This window comes from Mirounga leonina, unplaced genomic scaffold (genome assembly GCF_011800145.1).
Source record: "Mirounga leonina isolate KUSES-001 unplaced genomic scaffold, KU_Mleo_1.0 Mir_201, whole genome shotgun sequence".
Lineage (NCBI taxonomy): Eukaryota > Metazoa > Chordata > Mammalia > Carnivora > Phocidae > Mirounga > Mirounga leonina.
Genome location: NW_023270504.1, coordinates 637327 through 650903, shown reverse-complemented (window position 1 = coordinate 650903; position 13577 = coordinate 637327). Strand labels below are relative to the sequence as shown.

General features: G+C 39.1%; 1 protein-coding gene across 1 annotated transcript in view; it reads right to left on the bottom strand.

Annotated features, from left to right (window-relative positions):
• Positions 1-13577, bottom strand: part of SLC2A13 (solute carrier family 2 member 13) — a 359809-nt gene that overhangs the window by 69927 nt on the left and 276305 nt on the right. The window contains exon 7 of the mRNA XM_035027907.1: positions 31-156. Within this exon, the coding sequence (XP_034883798.1) occupies positions 31-156 (126 nt within the window). The remainder of the gene's footprint in view (positions 1-30; positions 157-13577) is intronic.

Sequence of the window (13577 nt, the reverse complement as noted above, 5' to 3'; positions counted from 1 at the left end):
TGTTCTTATGGTATATAAGGGATGACATACCTGCCCCAGGCTGCCTCATTCGTAGATGCTGTATTAACTGGAACACAGGAGGAGTCAATGACAGTTGATTTGTTCATCCTGTAGCAGAAACCGCAGTCTGGATCCAACATACATTCATTACAGTAACTGTAAAATAAAGAGTTATATCACGTTAAAGACAACTGATCTTCTTCTACATATTCCATTATACTTTGCAGGAAGCTTGGGGCCATGGCACTCATGTTAGCCATGGCAAAGGGACATGTGCTGAGGCTGCTGGGAGCTGGTAGGTCTCCCCACCTGTCTCTCCCCTGGCTACAGCAACTGCAGAAGCCACTTTGAGATGGAGGGAGGCTTGGATCTGAGACACTGGGTGTAGAAGATCCCCAGCTGTCCCTCAGCAAATCAGCATTTGCTTTTCTAAGCCACTGAGATTTGTTACCAAAGCATGGACTGGCCCAATGTGACCCAGTGGAGTTGTTCCAAATTGTACCCAAGCATTTATTTCTCTTAACTGTCTCCATTCCATATCCTATCTTTTAAAAGTGGAAAACATATTTCCCAATATAAATACTGAAACAGAAAATTCAGAGAATGAAAAACATTACATCTGAAGAAAAAAGTTAAAAACAAAAATATCACCACCCCAATAATGGCCACTGTTAATATCTTGGTAGGACATCTGCACTCTTAACAAATCTACACAGAGTACCAACTATATGCTATGCTTAATTTAAAATAAGTTGGTATAGGAAAAAAGGCTAACTTTCTCTAAGTTAATTGCATCTACTGGTTGGATCACAGAGCCATAATCAATTAATCATTGCTCACATAACAGCAGTGTCCTAACTGCAGAAAACTCTAAAGAGGCAAAATCCTTTAGAGGGCAGGGTTTTCCAACCTAAGTCTACAAAGTACTTGTAAATGTGTTTTCTTGCAGTCAAATTCATTTGCCAGACAATTCTGGAGTACCTCAAACATGGCAGGCACACACAGGGCACTGCAGACACTAAGATGAAGAGGACAAAGTCCCTGCTCCTGGGTAGATAAAAGGCAAGGACAGGAACAGATATACAAATAAATAAATGGCAGTGTAATAGAAATTAGTGTGAGCTACTCTAAGGACAGAGGCCTGTTCATCTGCCTGTAAGAGCTGGGGATAGTTTGGGAGAAGATACTTGACATAGATCATAAAAGAAATTTACCATGCAAAGAGGTAGAGGGCAGGGCATTTCAGAGGACTGCTTATTCTACAATTAAAGATCAGTCAGCACAGACTTATTATTGACTGTGTACAAGTAATTATATGATGGGGTGTGGGGGAGAAACAGGGTAAGTACTACTGTCAAGCATTCAAAAAAGAGATGAATCCTCAAAATCAAAATACTTCTTTGATTAATTTAGCTAACTGGGAAAACACTGGCATTATTTAAAACAAGATTATCATTTCAGCCTCCTTCTGTAAACTTTTCCTTTGCAAACAGCCATCCTTAATTTTAAATGAGACTTGAGACCCCTTGAGGCATAGCTTGGAGATATTGAGGATTCAGTTCCAGACCACTGCAATAAAGCAAATACCACAATAAATGAGTCTTTTGGTTTCCTGGTGCATATAAAAGTCATGTTTACTCTATACTGTAGTCTGTTGTGGGTGCTACAGCATTATATCTAAAAAAAATATATACCAATGTACATACCTTAATTTAAAAATACATTATTGCTAAAAAATGCTACCATCACCTGAGCTTTTAGCAAGTCATAATGACTGATCATAGATCACCATAACAAACCTAATAATAATGAAAAAGTTTGAAATATTATGAGATTTACCAAAATGTGACATATACAAAGTGAGCAAATACTGTTGGAAAAATAGTGCCAACAGACTTGCTTGATGCGCGGTTGCTGCAAACCTTCAATTTGTAAAAGACACACTATTCTGTGAAATGCAATAAAGCGAAGTGCAGGAAAACGAGGTATGCATGCCTGTACTAAAAGCAAAAGAGAGGGCTTTGAAAACCAACTGAAAGGTCAATATACTTTAGAGAGGTGATACAGCATTGCAAATATAAAAGGGTCCACACCTGTGATAAGCAAAAGAAACAGAACAGGAAGCTTTAGAAGTACTGTGAGCTTCCAGCTTTCACAACTAGACAGGGTTAATCTGGAAAGGAAGGGAATTCCTGCTAGCACTTTGTTGGTTTCTTCCACCCATGTGAGGTAGAATCTAACAACCCTGATTTTTCCAACGGCTTTAAATGATACTTATTTGGGAAAGGTCAACTCATCCAGCGGTAGAGAAATGACTCTATTTCTTTAAAAATAAGTAATTCCTACAACAGGCCAAAAAAAGTAATGATGAAGGCTAACAGTTACCGAGAACCTACCACACGAGTGTGTCAGACATCACAAGGTGTCACTGATGATGCTTTGCCTCCTCCATCCCTCATTCAGTCATCTGACTCTGACCACAACCTCCCGTTCTTCCAGCTTGCTTATAAATGATCCCAGCTCTGCCCTGGTGATTCGTTCAATACAAATATGTGCCAGGCACTATTCTGGGGGTTGGGCCACATTAGTAAACAGAACAGATTCCCTGCCCTCATGGAGCTGTTAGACCTCCTGGTGACTCTGGTTCATTGACCCTTCTACTTGTTCCCTATTCATTAGCTTTTTACTTTCTTTGGTTCATCCTTATCTAGCTTATGGATCATGGCCTATCACTTCAACATCCTAAATTTCCTTGTCCATTTCTTTCCATCTCACCCGACTAGCAAAAAGCCTAGCCATATGTGAATGTCAACGTTCGCTTTTTCTATGCCTTCCCCACAGACCCGAATGCAGCTGAGGAAATCACACAACAGGGCAGCTTAGTAGTTCTCTAGAATACACTGCTACCAGCCTCCAAAGGATCCTCAACGGCCTGACATTCCTAATAATTTTCTGTAGTCAACTCCACACAAGGACTTTACAACCACATTACATGGGGACTATTCTTCAAATCTCCAATGCTCTGTCCTTTTAGTCACTTCATATCCAGCTTCACCTCAAATCTACCTTCACATAGAAAACAGATGAAAGTGGTAAAGATGGTAACTTTATAATCTTACAGCAAACACAGAAATAATCATAATGTCCTCTGCTCCAGTAACAAAGACAAATTGTTTTTCTTTTCTATCTGGGCTTTCGTTCTGTTCCATCTCCTTAGCCCATTTCAGACCCTTTTGATTACTGCTCCTTCTTTCTCTTAACGTCTATTGTCTTAAGGTGGAAGATTAGCTTTTTGATTTGGTATCTTTCCTCCTTTTTACTGTAGAAAGTTGTAACCATGAATTTCCCTCTGAACACTGCTGTACTTACATCCCACATTTGGTATGTTTGGTTTTCATTTTCATTCATCTCAAAAGAATTTTCTAATTTTCCTTGTGACTACTTTGACCCACTGGATTAAGAAGTGTTATTTAATTTTCACATATTCATGAATTTCCCAATTTTTTTGTTAGTGATTTTCAGTTTCACTCCATTGTTATCAGAAAACACTTAGTATGATTTCAGACCTTTTAAAATTTATTGAGGCTTGTTTTGTGGCCTGGCATATGATCTATCCTGAAGAATCTTCCTTGTGCACTTAAGGAGTGTATATTCTATTGGTAGCAGAGTATTCTTGAAATGTCTGTTAGATCTGGATGATTTGTAGTCAATACACTAATTTTCTTTTGGGAGGGGATGTTTTTTAGATCCTCTTTCTTCTTTTAATTTAAGTTTTAGTTAACATACTGTGCAGTATTAGTTTTAGGAGAATTCAGTAATTCATCACCTAAATACAACACCAAGTGCTCATCACAAGTGCCCCCCTTAATACCCATCAGCCACCTAGCCCATCCCTCACCCACCTCCATCAACCCTTAGTTTGTTCTCTATTTTTAAGAGTCTCTTATGGTTTGTTTCCCTCCCCACCCCCATATGTTCATCAATTTTCTTTTTTAAAAAATATTTTTATTTATTTATTTATTTATGGACAGCACAAGTGGGAGGGGCAGAGGGAGAGAGAGAATCTCAAGCAGACTCCATGCTGAGTGTGGAGCCTGACACGGGGCTTGATCCCAGGACCCCTGAGATCATGACCTGAGCCAAAACCAAGAATCAGATGCTTAAGAGACTGCACCCTATCTATTTTCTTTCTTAAATTCCACATGAGTGAGATCATATGGTATTTGTCTTTCTCTGACTTATTTCACTTAGCATAATACACTCTAGCTCCACCTACATCATTGTGAATGATAAGATTTCATTCTTTTTGATGGCTGAGTAATATTCCATTACATATATATACATACATATGTATGTATGTATCACACATACACTACTATATATATACATACATATACTACATCTCCATTATCTTTATCCATTCATGAGTTGATGGACATTTGGGCTCTCTCCATAGTTTGGCTATTGTTGAAATTGCTGCTATGAACATCGGGGTGCATGTACCCCTTTGAATCTGTACTTTTGTATCCTTTGGGTAAATACCTAGTAGTGCAATTACTGGATCGAAAGGTAGTTCTATTTTTAACATTCTGAGAAACCTCCATACTGCTTTCCACAGGGGCTGCACAAGTTTGTATGCCCACCAGCAGTAAAGAGGGTTCCCCTTTCTCCTCATCCTCACCAACATCTGTTGTTCCCTATGTTGTTAATTTTGGCCATTCTGACAGGTGTGAGGTGGTAGCTCATCATGGTTTTGATTTGTATTTCCCTGATGACGAGTGATGTTGAGCATCATTTCATGTGTCTGTTAGCCATCTGGATGTCTTCTTTGGAAAAGTGTCTATTCATAGTGTTTTGCCCATTTCTTAACTGGATTATTTGTTTTTTTGGGTGTTGAGTTTGAAAAGTTCTTTATAGATTTTGGAAACCCTTTATCAGATATATTGCTTGCAAATATGTTCTTCCATTCCAGTGGTTACCTTTTAGTTTTGTTGATTGTTTTCTTGTCTGTGCAAAAGCTTTTTATCTTGATTGAGTCCTGATAGTTCATTTTTGCTTTTGTCTCCCTTGCTTGTGGTAACGTGTCTAGTAAGAAGTTTCTACGGCTGAGGTCAAAGAAGTTATTGCCTGTGTTTTCCTCTAGGATTTTGATGGTTTCCTATCTCACATTTAGGTCTTTCATCCATTTTGAGTTTATTTTTGTGTATGGTGTGAGGAAATGGTTCAGTTTCATTCTTTTGCATGTTGCTGTCCAGTTTTCCCAACACCATTTGTTGGAAACACGGTCTTTTTTCCATTGGATATTCTTCCCTGCTTTGTCCAAAATTAGTTGACCATATAGTTGTGGGTCCATTTCTGGGTTTTCTACTCTATTCTATTGATCTGTGTGTCTGTTTTTGTGCCAATACCATACTGTCTTGATGACTAAAGCTTTGTAATATAGCTTGAAGTCTGGAATAGTGATGCCTCCAGCTTTGCTTTTCCTTTTCAAGATTGCTTTGGCTATTTGTGGTCTTTTGTGGTTCCATACAAATTTTAGGATTTTTTTGTTCTAGCAATGTGAAAAATGCTGGTGGTATTTTGATAGGGATTGCACTGAATGTGTAGATTGTTTTGAGTAGCAGGATACAAAATCAATGTAGAGAAATCTGCTGCATTTCTATATACCAGCAATGAAGCAGCAGAAAGAGAAATCAAAGAATGTTATGTCTTCTAAAAGGGATACCCTGACTTTCTTTTAAACTTTTATTTTCTAATTCTAAAAAGTTTCAGAAGAGGCAATATTTATGATTATGGTTTCTATAATGGGAAGATATTTATGAGGTGCTCACTCATTATATTTAAAAATGGTACAATGCTAATGAAAGAATGTATCTCTCAGTGTAATGCCATTATAGTTGTCACTATGATCCAAATTGTGACATTAACGAGGAACTCTCTAGCCACCCTATGCTTTGAAATATCAGCAAGTTCTCAATAAATAAAAGAGATAGTGTTAGGAGTACTATGCAGATATCAGCAGCTCCTATCAGGTAAGTGTGCCTAGTGAAATGCGTAACAGGAGTGTGTGTTATAGAGATTTTAGGGATACATCAGTGTTTATACAAATACAATCACAAAGACATAAAATAGGCTCTTTTAATATAAAAGAGTTTTCAAACGGTGATGATAATAACAGATAACAGATAAAACTGTGTACTTACTTTCAAGTTATTGACTGAAAAGTTGCATATAAATGTGTATGTTTGTTTGTATAATACACACATTTCTTTACCTAAATACACACATGTACATATACAAACATGCACATACATGCCATTTTATATTTGCAAAGTTGAAGCTGAGATTTGTGTTTTTAACTATGTTAACCAAAGGTTCATGTAGTATAATAGGAAAATACTTAGCCCTATTGAAAGAGACAGGCTTGGCAGATCGAGCTCTCTTCTTTTTACCTCCCCTGTAGAGAGTTTATTGTGAACTTTTCTGAGATAAAATGGGAGAACCAGTTCAAGAATTCATAAAAGATTAGAGTTACAAAAAATTAGAGGCTAAAGTACCAGTAAATGTTAAAAAGGAATGGAAGGAAAGAAGCCTACTCTGAGAAATAGGTTAAATTCACCCCCTTTAATAATATACCAAAGAGCAAAAGTTTGTGATTGCTTTTAATCTGCAGGCCTTACTGCTGGGAATCTTTTGCATCTAACTCAGGAATCCATTGTATTCTTAGCCTCACTTTCTAAGGGGAAGAGATGAGAAATAGGACTATGTTCCAGATACTTGGAAATAAGACTTATGTTCCAAAATCCATTTGTGTATGGATTTGATCAGAGAGACATGAATTATAGGGAACAATTCACAGCTTGATTCAAGCCTCATGGACCAACATATAGCGAAGCAAGGTGTAACCTGTGTAACGGAACTGCAGAGAGAACTAGTAAATCTGCTGTCAATATAAGTGACATTCATTCTTCACTTTACATACTCAACAGGTATCTCTTGAACAGTTGTCTGTCAGGTAACATGGAAATCACTAGGAATAAAAGATGTACAAGACAAAAATCTCTCCCTTGAGAAGGTCACAGTGCAGTAAGAGAAGGCAAACATATCATAAAGCCTTAGAGATAATGTGATGGGCAGTAATAATAGTAGTCTTTTGTGAGCCTCTGACACCACAGTGATCTATCTAAGTTTGCTAGGGTCAAGAAGTTTTACAGAGGAGGTGATGCCAAATGTGAGTCTTGAAGGAAGTATGTAGGAAAATAAAGGTGGAAAGTAATAGTCCAGACAGAGAATACAATAGGGAAAAGCATAAGAGCTTGTCCTCCTCTGACTCCTGCAGTTCATATGGATGGGCTAGAGCCCATGGCACTTGGGAAGAAATAGCAAGACAAGACTGCCATGCTAAGAGGGGTAGATTGTGCCATAGTGAGGAGTTGGATCTTCATTATACAGACAGGGGGATGCTACTGCAGAGTTTAAATAGGGGAGAGATCTGATCAGGTGAGATGTAAGGCAGTAGAGAGGATGGAGTGGCACTTGTCTGGGGGCAGGAGGACGTGTTAGAAGACAGATGGAAGAGCTGAGATGAGAGGTGGTAAGGATGGAGAGCGGAGGAACCACACACATTTTGGGGACAAACCTGAGGGACCTGTGGCTATTTAAATGTGGGCATTCTGGATCACACTCAGGTTTTTAAATTGTGAGACATAAAAGAACAGCAGCTTTGACAGGAAATCCAAAGATCGAGCTCTAGGGGTGTTGAGTTTGAGGTACTTATGAAACATCCAGAGAACTGGGCAGTTGGAAATATGGGCCTGGCACTTAGGGAAGGGAAACAAACTGGAGAAACAGTTCATGGAGTCTCAGCGTGTCGGTGATAGTAAAGGTCACATAAGGGTGATGCTTTGCAGCAAAAGTGTACAGTGTGAAGGGACACTGCCAAGAAAAGAAGCAAAGCAGAAAAGACCAAGAGGAGAAGGAAAAGACTAAGAAGCAGCAGTCTGAGGAAAGGAAGAAACATAAAGGGACTAGTGTTAAGGGGTAAGGAAGTGCCAGGAACAAGGGAAACACTGTAGGAAAATTTATCACAGATCAATAAATTAAGATTAGGAGAGCGCCCAGAGCTAACAACGAGAAGACCCTTGGCAACCTCAGAGCAGCTTTCACAAAGCGGTGAGGCATGGCCTGCTTCATGGAGTCAGTGCCAGCAGCTCCCCAGATTGTTAACATAATTTCCGATCACTTAGGTAATTTTTTTTTTTTTTTTTTAATTCTCAGAAGTTCCCTACTTACGCAGTCCAAATAAGGGAGAGGGGTCACTTGACATCCACACGTGGGCCAAGAAAGAAGGCAGGAGTCCTGGAGTTTTGTTTGTAGCACGCACGCAGACGCCCAGTCCTGCAGAGGGCTCCAGCAAGGCGGGCTGTCGTGGCCCCAACCCAGCCCTCCATCCCTACCACCCCCCACCCCCCCTGCCGGGGTGTTCTCTGGTTGATTTGGTTCCAAGTCACCCGCCAAAAGCAGCAGAGCAGTTAGGAGTGAGGAGAGGGTGGTAGGGAAAGTTTAGAGTAGCTCTCTTGGGACACAGAGTGCCATTATTGCACAAAGAAGGGTGTGAAATTCATGCATGAGGAATGAGCGAGTGAACACAGTTCCTCGCAGGCAATGGAATTGGGCCTGAGCCAGCGGCTGGCCCTCATGGCCACCATATGCTACCGCCGACTGTCTGCAGGCTAGGCCCTGCCAGAGACAGGCATTTTCGGACCAAACACTGTCCCTAATGCTCCATCTCTTTGGGTTTAACGACACATACTTAAAAACAAATGGACCGTTTTCTAGAGGGCTGAGTTCACACTCAACTTCACAGAGTGGAAACTAAAAATGTTCTAAGTTAACCCAAATCAATTTTTTAAAGATTTGCCGAGGAGAGAGAAGAGGGCACCTTCGGTTAAGGCCCTGGTGCCATGTGAAACATGTAAACAATTGATTAAATGAAAACACGCCGTCCTTTCTTTCCCTTAGACACTAAGCTACCTCTTATTCTGCTCTTTTTTACTTTAATTGGAAACATTTTAAAGTTTCAGGACCAGTTTTCTAAATATGTGAACACTTATTATTTTTCTCCCTTTCTAAAAAGTTCGGAGATTGAAAACTTAAATCTTCCTTCCCTTCAACTAGCAAGAAACAAACTGTTTGGTTCTAATTGTAATTTTATTATCTAGATTATATATTTTCCCATCTGTTTAGAGTGTCTAGTATGCTCTGCATTCAGTTCCCCTAACAATTTCTAGAAGAGCAGCATCATCAGCTATTATATAACCTCCCCAAGTGAAAGTATCCACAATCAAGAACAATAGCATGAATTCTGGGCACACTTATTTACCACAAATTCTCTCTAAATATCATAATGTCCTGGTACTAAGAAATTTCACAGGATGCGATTTAAAAGAGGACCCTCTCTTAATGTGGCTTTTTTCTTCAGGCTTCAAGGAAATTAGCCCTTCTAGCTGGTGTTTCTGAAACTGAGTTATCAAAATTACTAACCAATTTCATTTGGGTTGTGGACTGAATGTTTGCAAATTGTCCACTTTAGCCTCTAGCAGTTTAAAAACTGAGCTCAGGTTAAGGAACCCTCTGGCAATTAGATTGACTGTCTTTCTATTTCATTCTAAAAATGACTCAGATATTCACTTCAAGCCACCCACCCCCCAAAATTATTCTCCATAAATGGGCAGAACAGGCTAATGAACCTACAGTAATGCCTTGATTTATAGAGCTGTCATGCTTTGATTCATTCAATAAACATATTTTAAGGAACCAGCTTACAATGGGGTGTTGCAGATAACAGTTGATAAACACGGTCTTTTCCCTTGGGATATAGACCTCACAGTCGATTTTGCAAACCAGTCAGTAAAGAACATTGGAATTCTATGATGGAGGTGTGCACGAAGCAAAGAGGAGGGCCATCTCTATCAACTGTATTACACACTGATTTGTCTGAAATTTAAAGTATTTTGTATCAATAGGGAGGTATCCTCATTTTAATTCATTAATTTCTTTTATAAAGCACAGTCCTTTTGTAAATATCTTAATTCATTTCTTTTGTAAATTTAGTTTCTTAAAGTAGAGCACACTTATACTTTCTGCCCTTGAAATCAGCATGCAAGAGTAAATATTTGAGAGATGTCACAATATTATAATGTTTTACATGGTTAAAGTTTGTGAGAATGAAGACTTAGCGTATATGTATTTTTCTTTTTCTTTTTTCCCTTCATGTAGAATCTTGAACTGGGTAGTTTCTTAGAGATCATGTGCTCTTGAAATGGAAAACCTGAAGTCCAGAATTTAGAACTCACCCCAGGTCACAGTGTGAAAGAGGATAAATGGGGCCTAATTAGCCAGTTTGCTTTCACACAAAAATGTTTTCATCTGTGCTTAGAATATTCTTTTTTTCTTTTTAATATTTTATTTATTTATTTGACAGAGAGAGAGACAGGAGAGAGGGAACACAAGCAGGGGCAGTGGGAGAGGGAGAAGCAGGCTTCCTGATGAGCAGGGAGCCTGATGTGGGGCTCCATCCCAGGACCCTGGGGCCACGACCCGAGCCGAAGGCAGATGCATAATGACTGAGCCACCCAGGTGTCCCTGTGCTTAGAATATTCTTATGAGCATTCATCTAGTGCCACTATATTTAAGTTTTCAGCCTTTATATGTATAAGACGTGACATAAATTCATCAGGTCATGTTCAAGAAAGCCTTAAAGAGTAAATCACGAATAAAAAATAGCCATTTTTAGATGTTATTCATTTTTCATGCCATTTGTTAGAGCCACAGTTATGATATATGCTCTCTGTAAAAGGTCAATTAGCAGATTCCCCAGGATATTTAAAGTTTTGTGTTACCTTCTAAATGTCAAGTTGAAGTTAGAAATATTGTTACATTTGGGAGAATTTTGCCATAGTCTTTATGATGAAAAGAATTTCAGGTCAAGAATATGGTAGGAAATTTTATCTTGCTTCTGCAAGCCTGAGGGACTCTAAGTCCAAATGACTCTGTGGTGGCAAGGAAATGGAATACTGTTTCATACTTGGCCTCTTTTTACTGAGTGACCCATGTGAACCGGTATGGAGGGCAAGTATGGAGTAGCAGAGAGGAGAGCTTCTCAAGTTTTTTCAGTAAGGGAAAGGCTTGAGCCTGCACATTTTCTGTGGTATATTCTAGGAGAGGTTGGAAAGTAGAAAGAGAAGAAAATAACCAATTGGACAAGGTGTTGGTGCGGGTGAAGACCAGAGGGATCAAGGTTAAAAGCCCTGGTGGAGGGATGATATTTTGCAGAGCCTGGAAGAAAAGAGTGAAGACAGACCTGGCTACTGAGATCTTTGTTCATGTCTGAGTTTAAAGCTGAGAATGTTTCTACCTAGTCCCTTCAGTTTTCACCACAAGCAAGACAATGCCATCTTGTAAGAGATGGGCAGGGGAATAGGATTGGATTAGAGGAGAGTTGTGGGTGTTTGGGACATCAGTTGTGGGCTGGGGAAAGGCACCGACCAGTGACAGGTAAAAGTTCCCTGATTAGCAGTGAGGATCCAGCTGTGGTTGAATACTCTGAATGTGTACTTTTATCAGTGTGCCTGGCTGTGTTAATTTTCCACCAGTACAGAGCAACCTAGATGCAGAAAGAAAAGAAGATGGTTGGAAAGTGTCAAACATAAAAGTTTATAGGTGATATACAGAAGTACCAAAATACAAAGATTTGGAGGGTCTGGTTAGAATGGTTAAGGAGATTTCACCATGAAAGTGACAGAGAAGGATGAAGAGCCATGGAGTGACTGAAAGTTCAGGAAGAAAGGATATGAAAATTCTCTGAGGTAGAAAAGCAGTTGTCCTAGGATAAGGAAGTGAGATCTTGAAGGGGAAGGAGTGAGAAATATGCATATGTATGTATTCTAGATCAGGGATCAGCAAACTTCCTGTCAAGAATTAGATAGTAGATATTTGTGGCTTTGCAGGCCCTATGGATCCTGTTAAAACCTCTTGGCTCTGCTGTTGAAGCTTGACAGCCATCATAAACAGTAAGTAAACAATGGGTATAGCTGTGTTCCAGTAAAACTTTATTTGCAAAACAGATGGTGGTCTGATTTGTCTCAAGGGCTGTAGTTTCCCGACCTCTGTTCTAGATTATGACAATTTCCAGGATGTGACAAAGTTAAGTGTAAGTGCACAGACTATTAGAAAACAGGGGGCTAATATGCTTTAAGATTAGTACATCAAGACCCACAATTGTATGGTCAACTTAACTTTGACAAAGCAGGGAAGAATATCCAATGGAAAAAAGACAGTCTTTTCAACAAATGGTGTTGGGAAAACTGGACAGCCACATGCAAAAGAATGAAACTGAACCATTTCCTCACACCGTACACAAAAATAAATTCAAAATGGATGACAGACCTAAATGTGAGACAGGAAACCATCAAAATCCTAGAAGAGAAGACAGGCAACAACCCCTTCAACATTGGCCCTAGCAAATTCTTACTAGGTAAGTCTCCAGAGGCAAGGGAAACAAAAGTAAAAATGACTATTGGGACTTCATTAAGATAAAAATCTTCTGGACAGCAAAGGAAACAATCAACAAAACTAAAAGGCAACCATTGGAATGGAAGAACATATTTGCAAACAATATATCTGATAAAGGGTTAGTTTCCAAAATCTATAAAGAACTTACCGAACTCAACACCCAAAAAAACAAATAATCCAGTTAAGAAATGGGCAAAACACATGAATAGACACTTTTCCAAAGACATCCAGATGGCTAACAGACACATGAAATGATGTTCAACATCACTCATCATCAGGGAACTGCAAATCAAAACCACAATAGATACCACCTTACACCTGTCAGAATGGTTAAAATTAGTAACACAGGAAACGGTAGATGTTGGTGAGGATGTGGAGAAAGGGGAACTCTCTACCTTGTTGGTGGGAATGCAAACTGGTGTGGTCACTCTGGAAAACAGTATGGAGGTTCCTCAAAAAGCTAAAAACAGAACTACCCTACAATCCAGCAAGTGCACTGGATACAAAAATACAGATTCAAAGGGGTACATGCACCCTGATGTTTATAGTAGCATTATCAACCACAGTCAAACTATGGAGAGAGCCCAAATGTCCACTGACTGATGAATGGATAAAGAAGATGTTGACACAGAATGGAGTATTACTCAGCCATCAAAAAGAATAAAATCTTACCATTTGCAATAATGTGCATGGAGCTAGAGGGTATTATGCAAACTGAAATAGGTCAGAGAAAGACAAATACCGTATGATTTCCTCATGTGGAATTTAAGAAACAAAGCAAATGAGCAAAGAAAAAAAGAGAGAGAGAAACCAAGAAACAGAATCTTAACTACAGAGAACTCATGGTTCAGAGGGGAAGCAGGGACAGGGGGAGATAGGTGATGGGGATTAAGAGTACACTTATCATGATGAGTACTGAATAATGTATAGAAGTGTTGAATCACTACATTGTACAACTGAAACTAATGTAACACTGTATATTAACAATAGTGGAATTAAAAAAA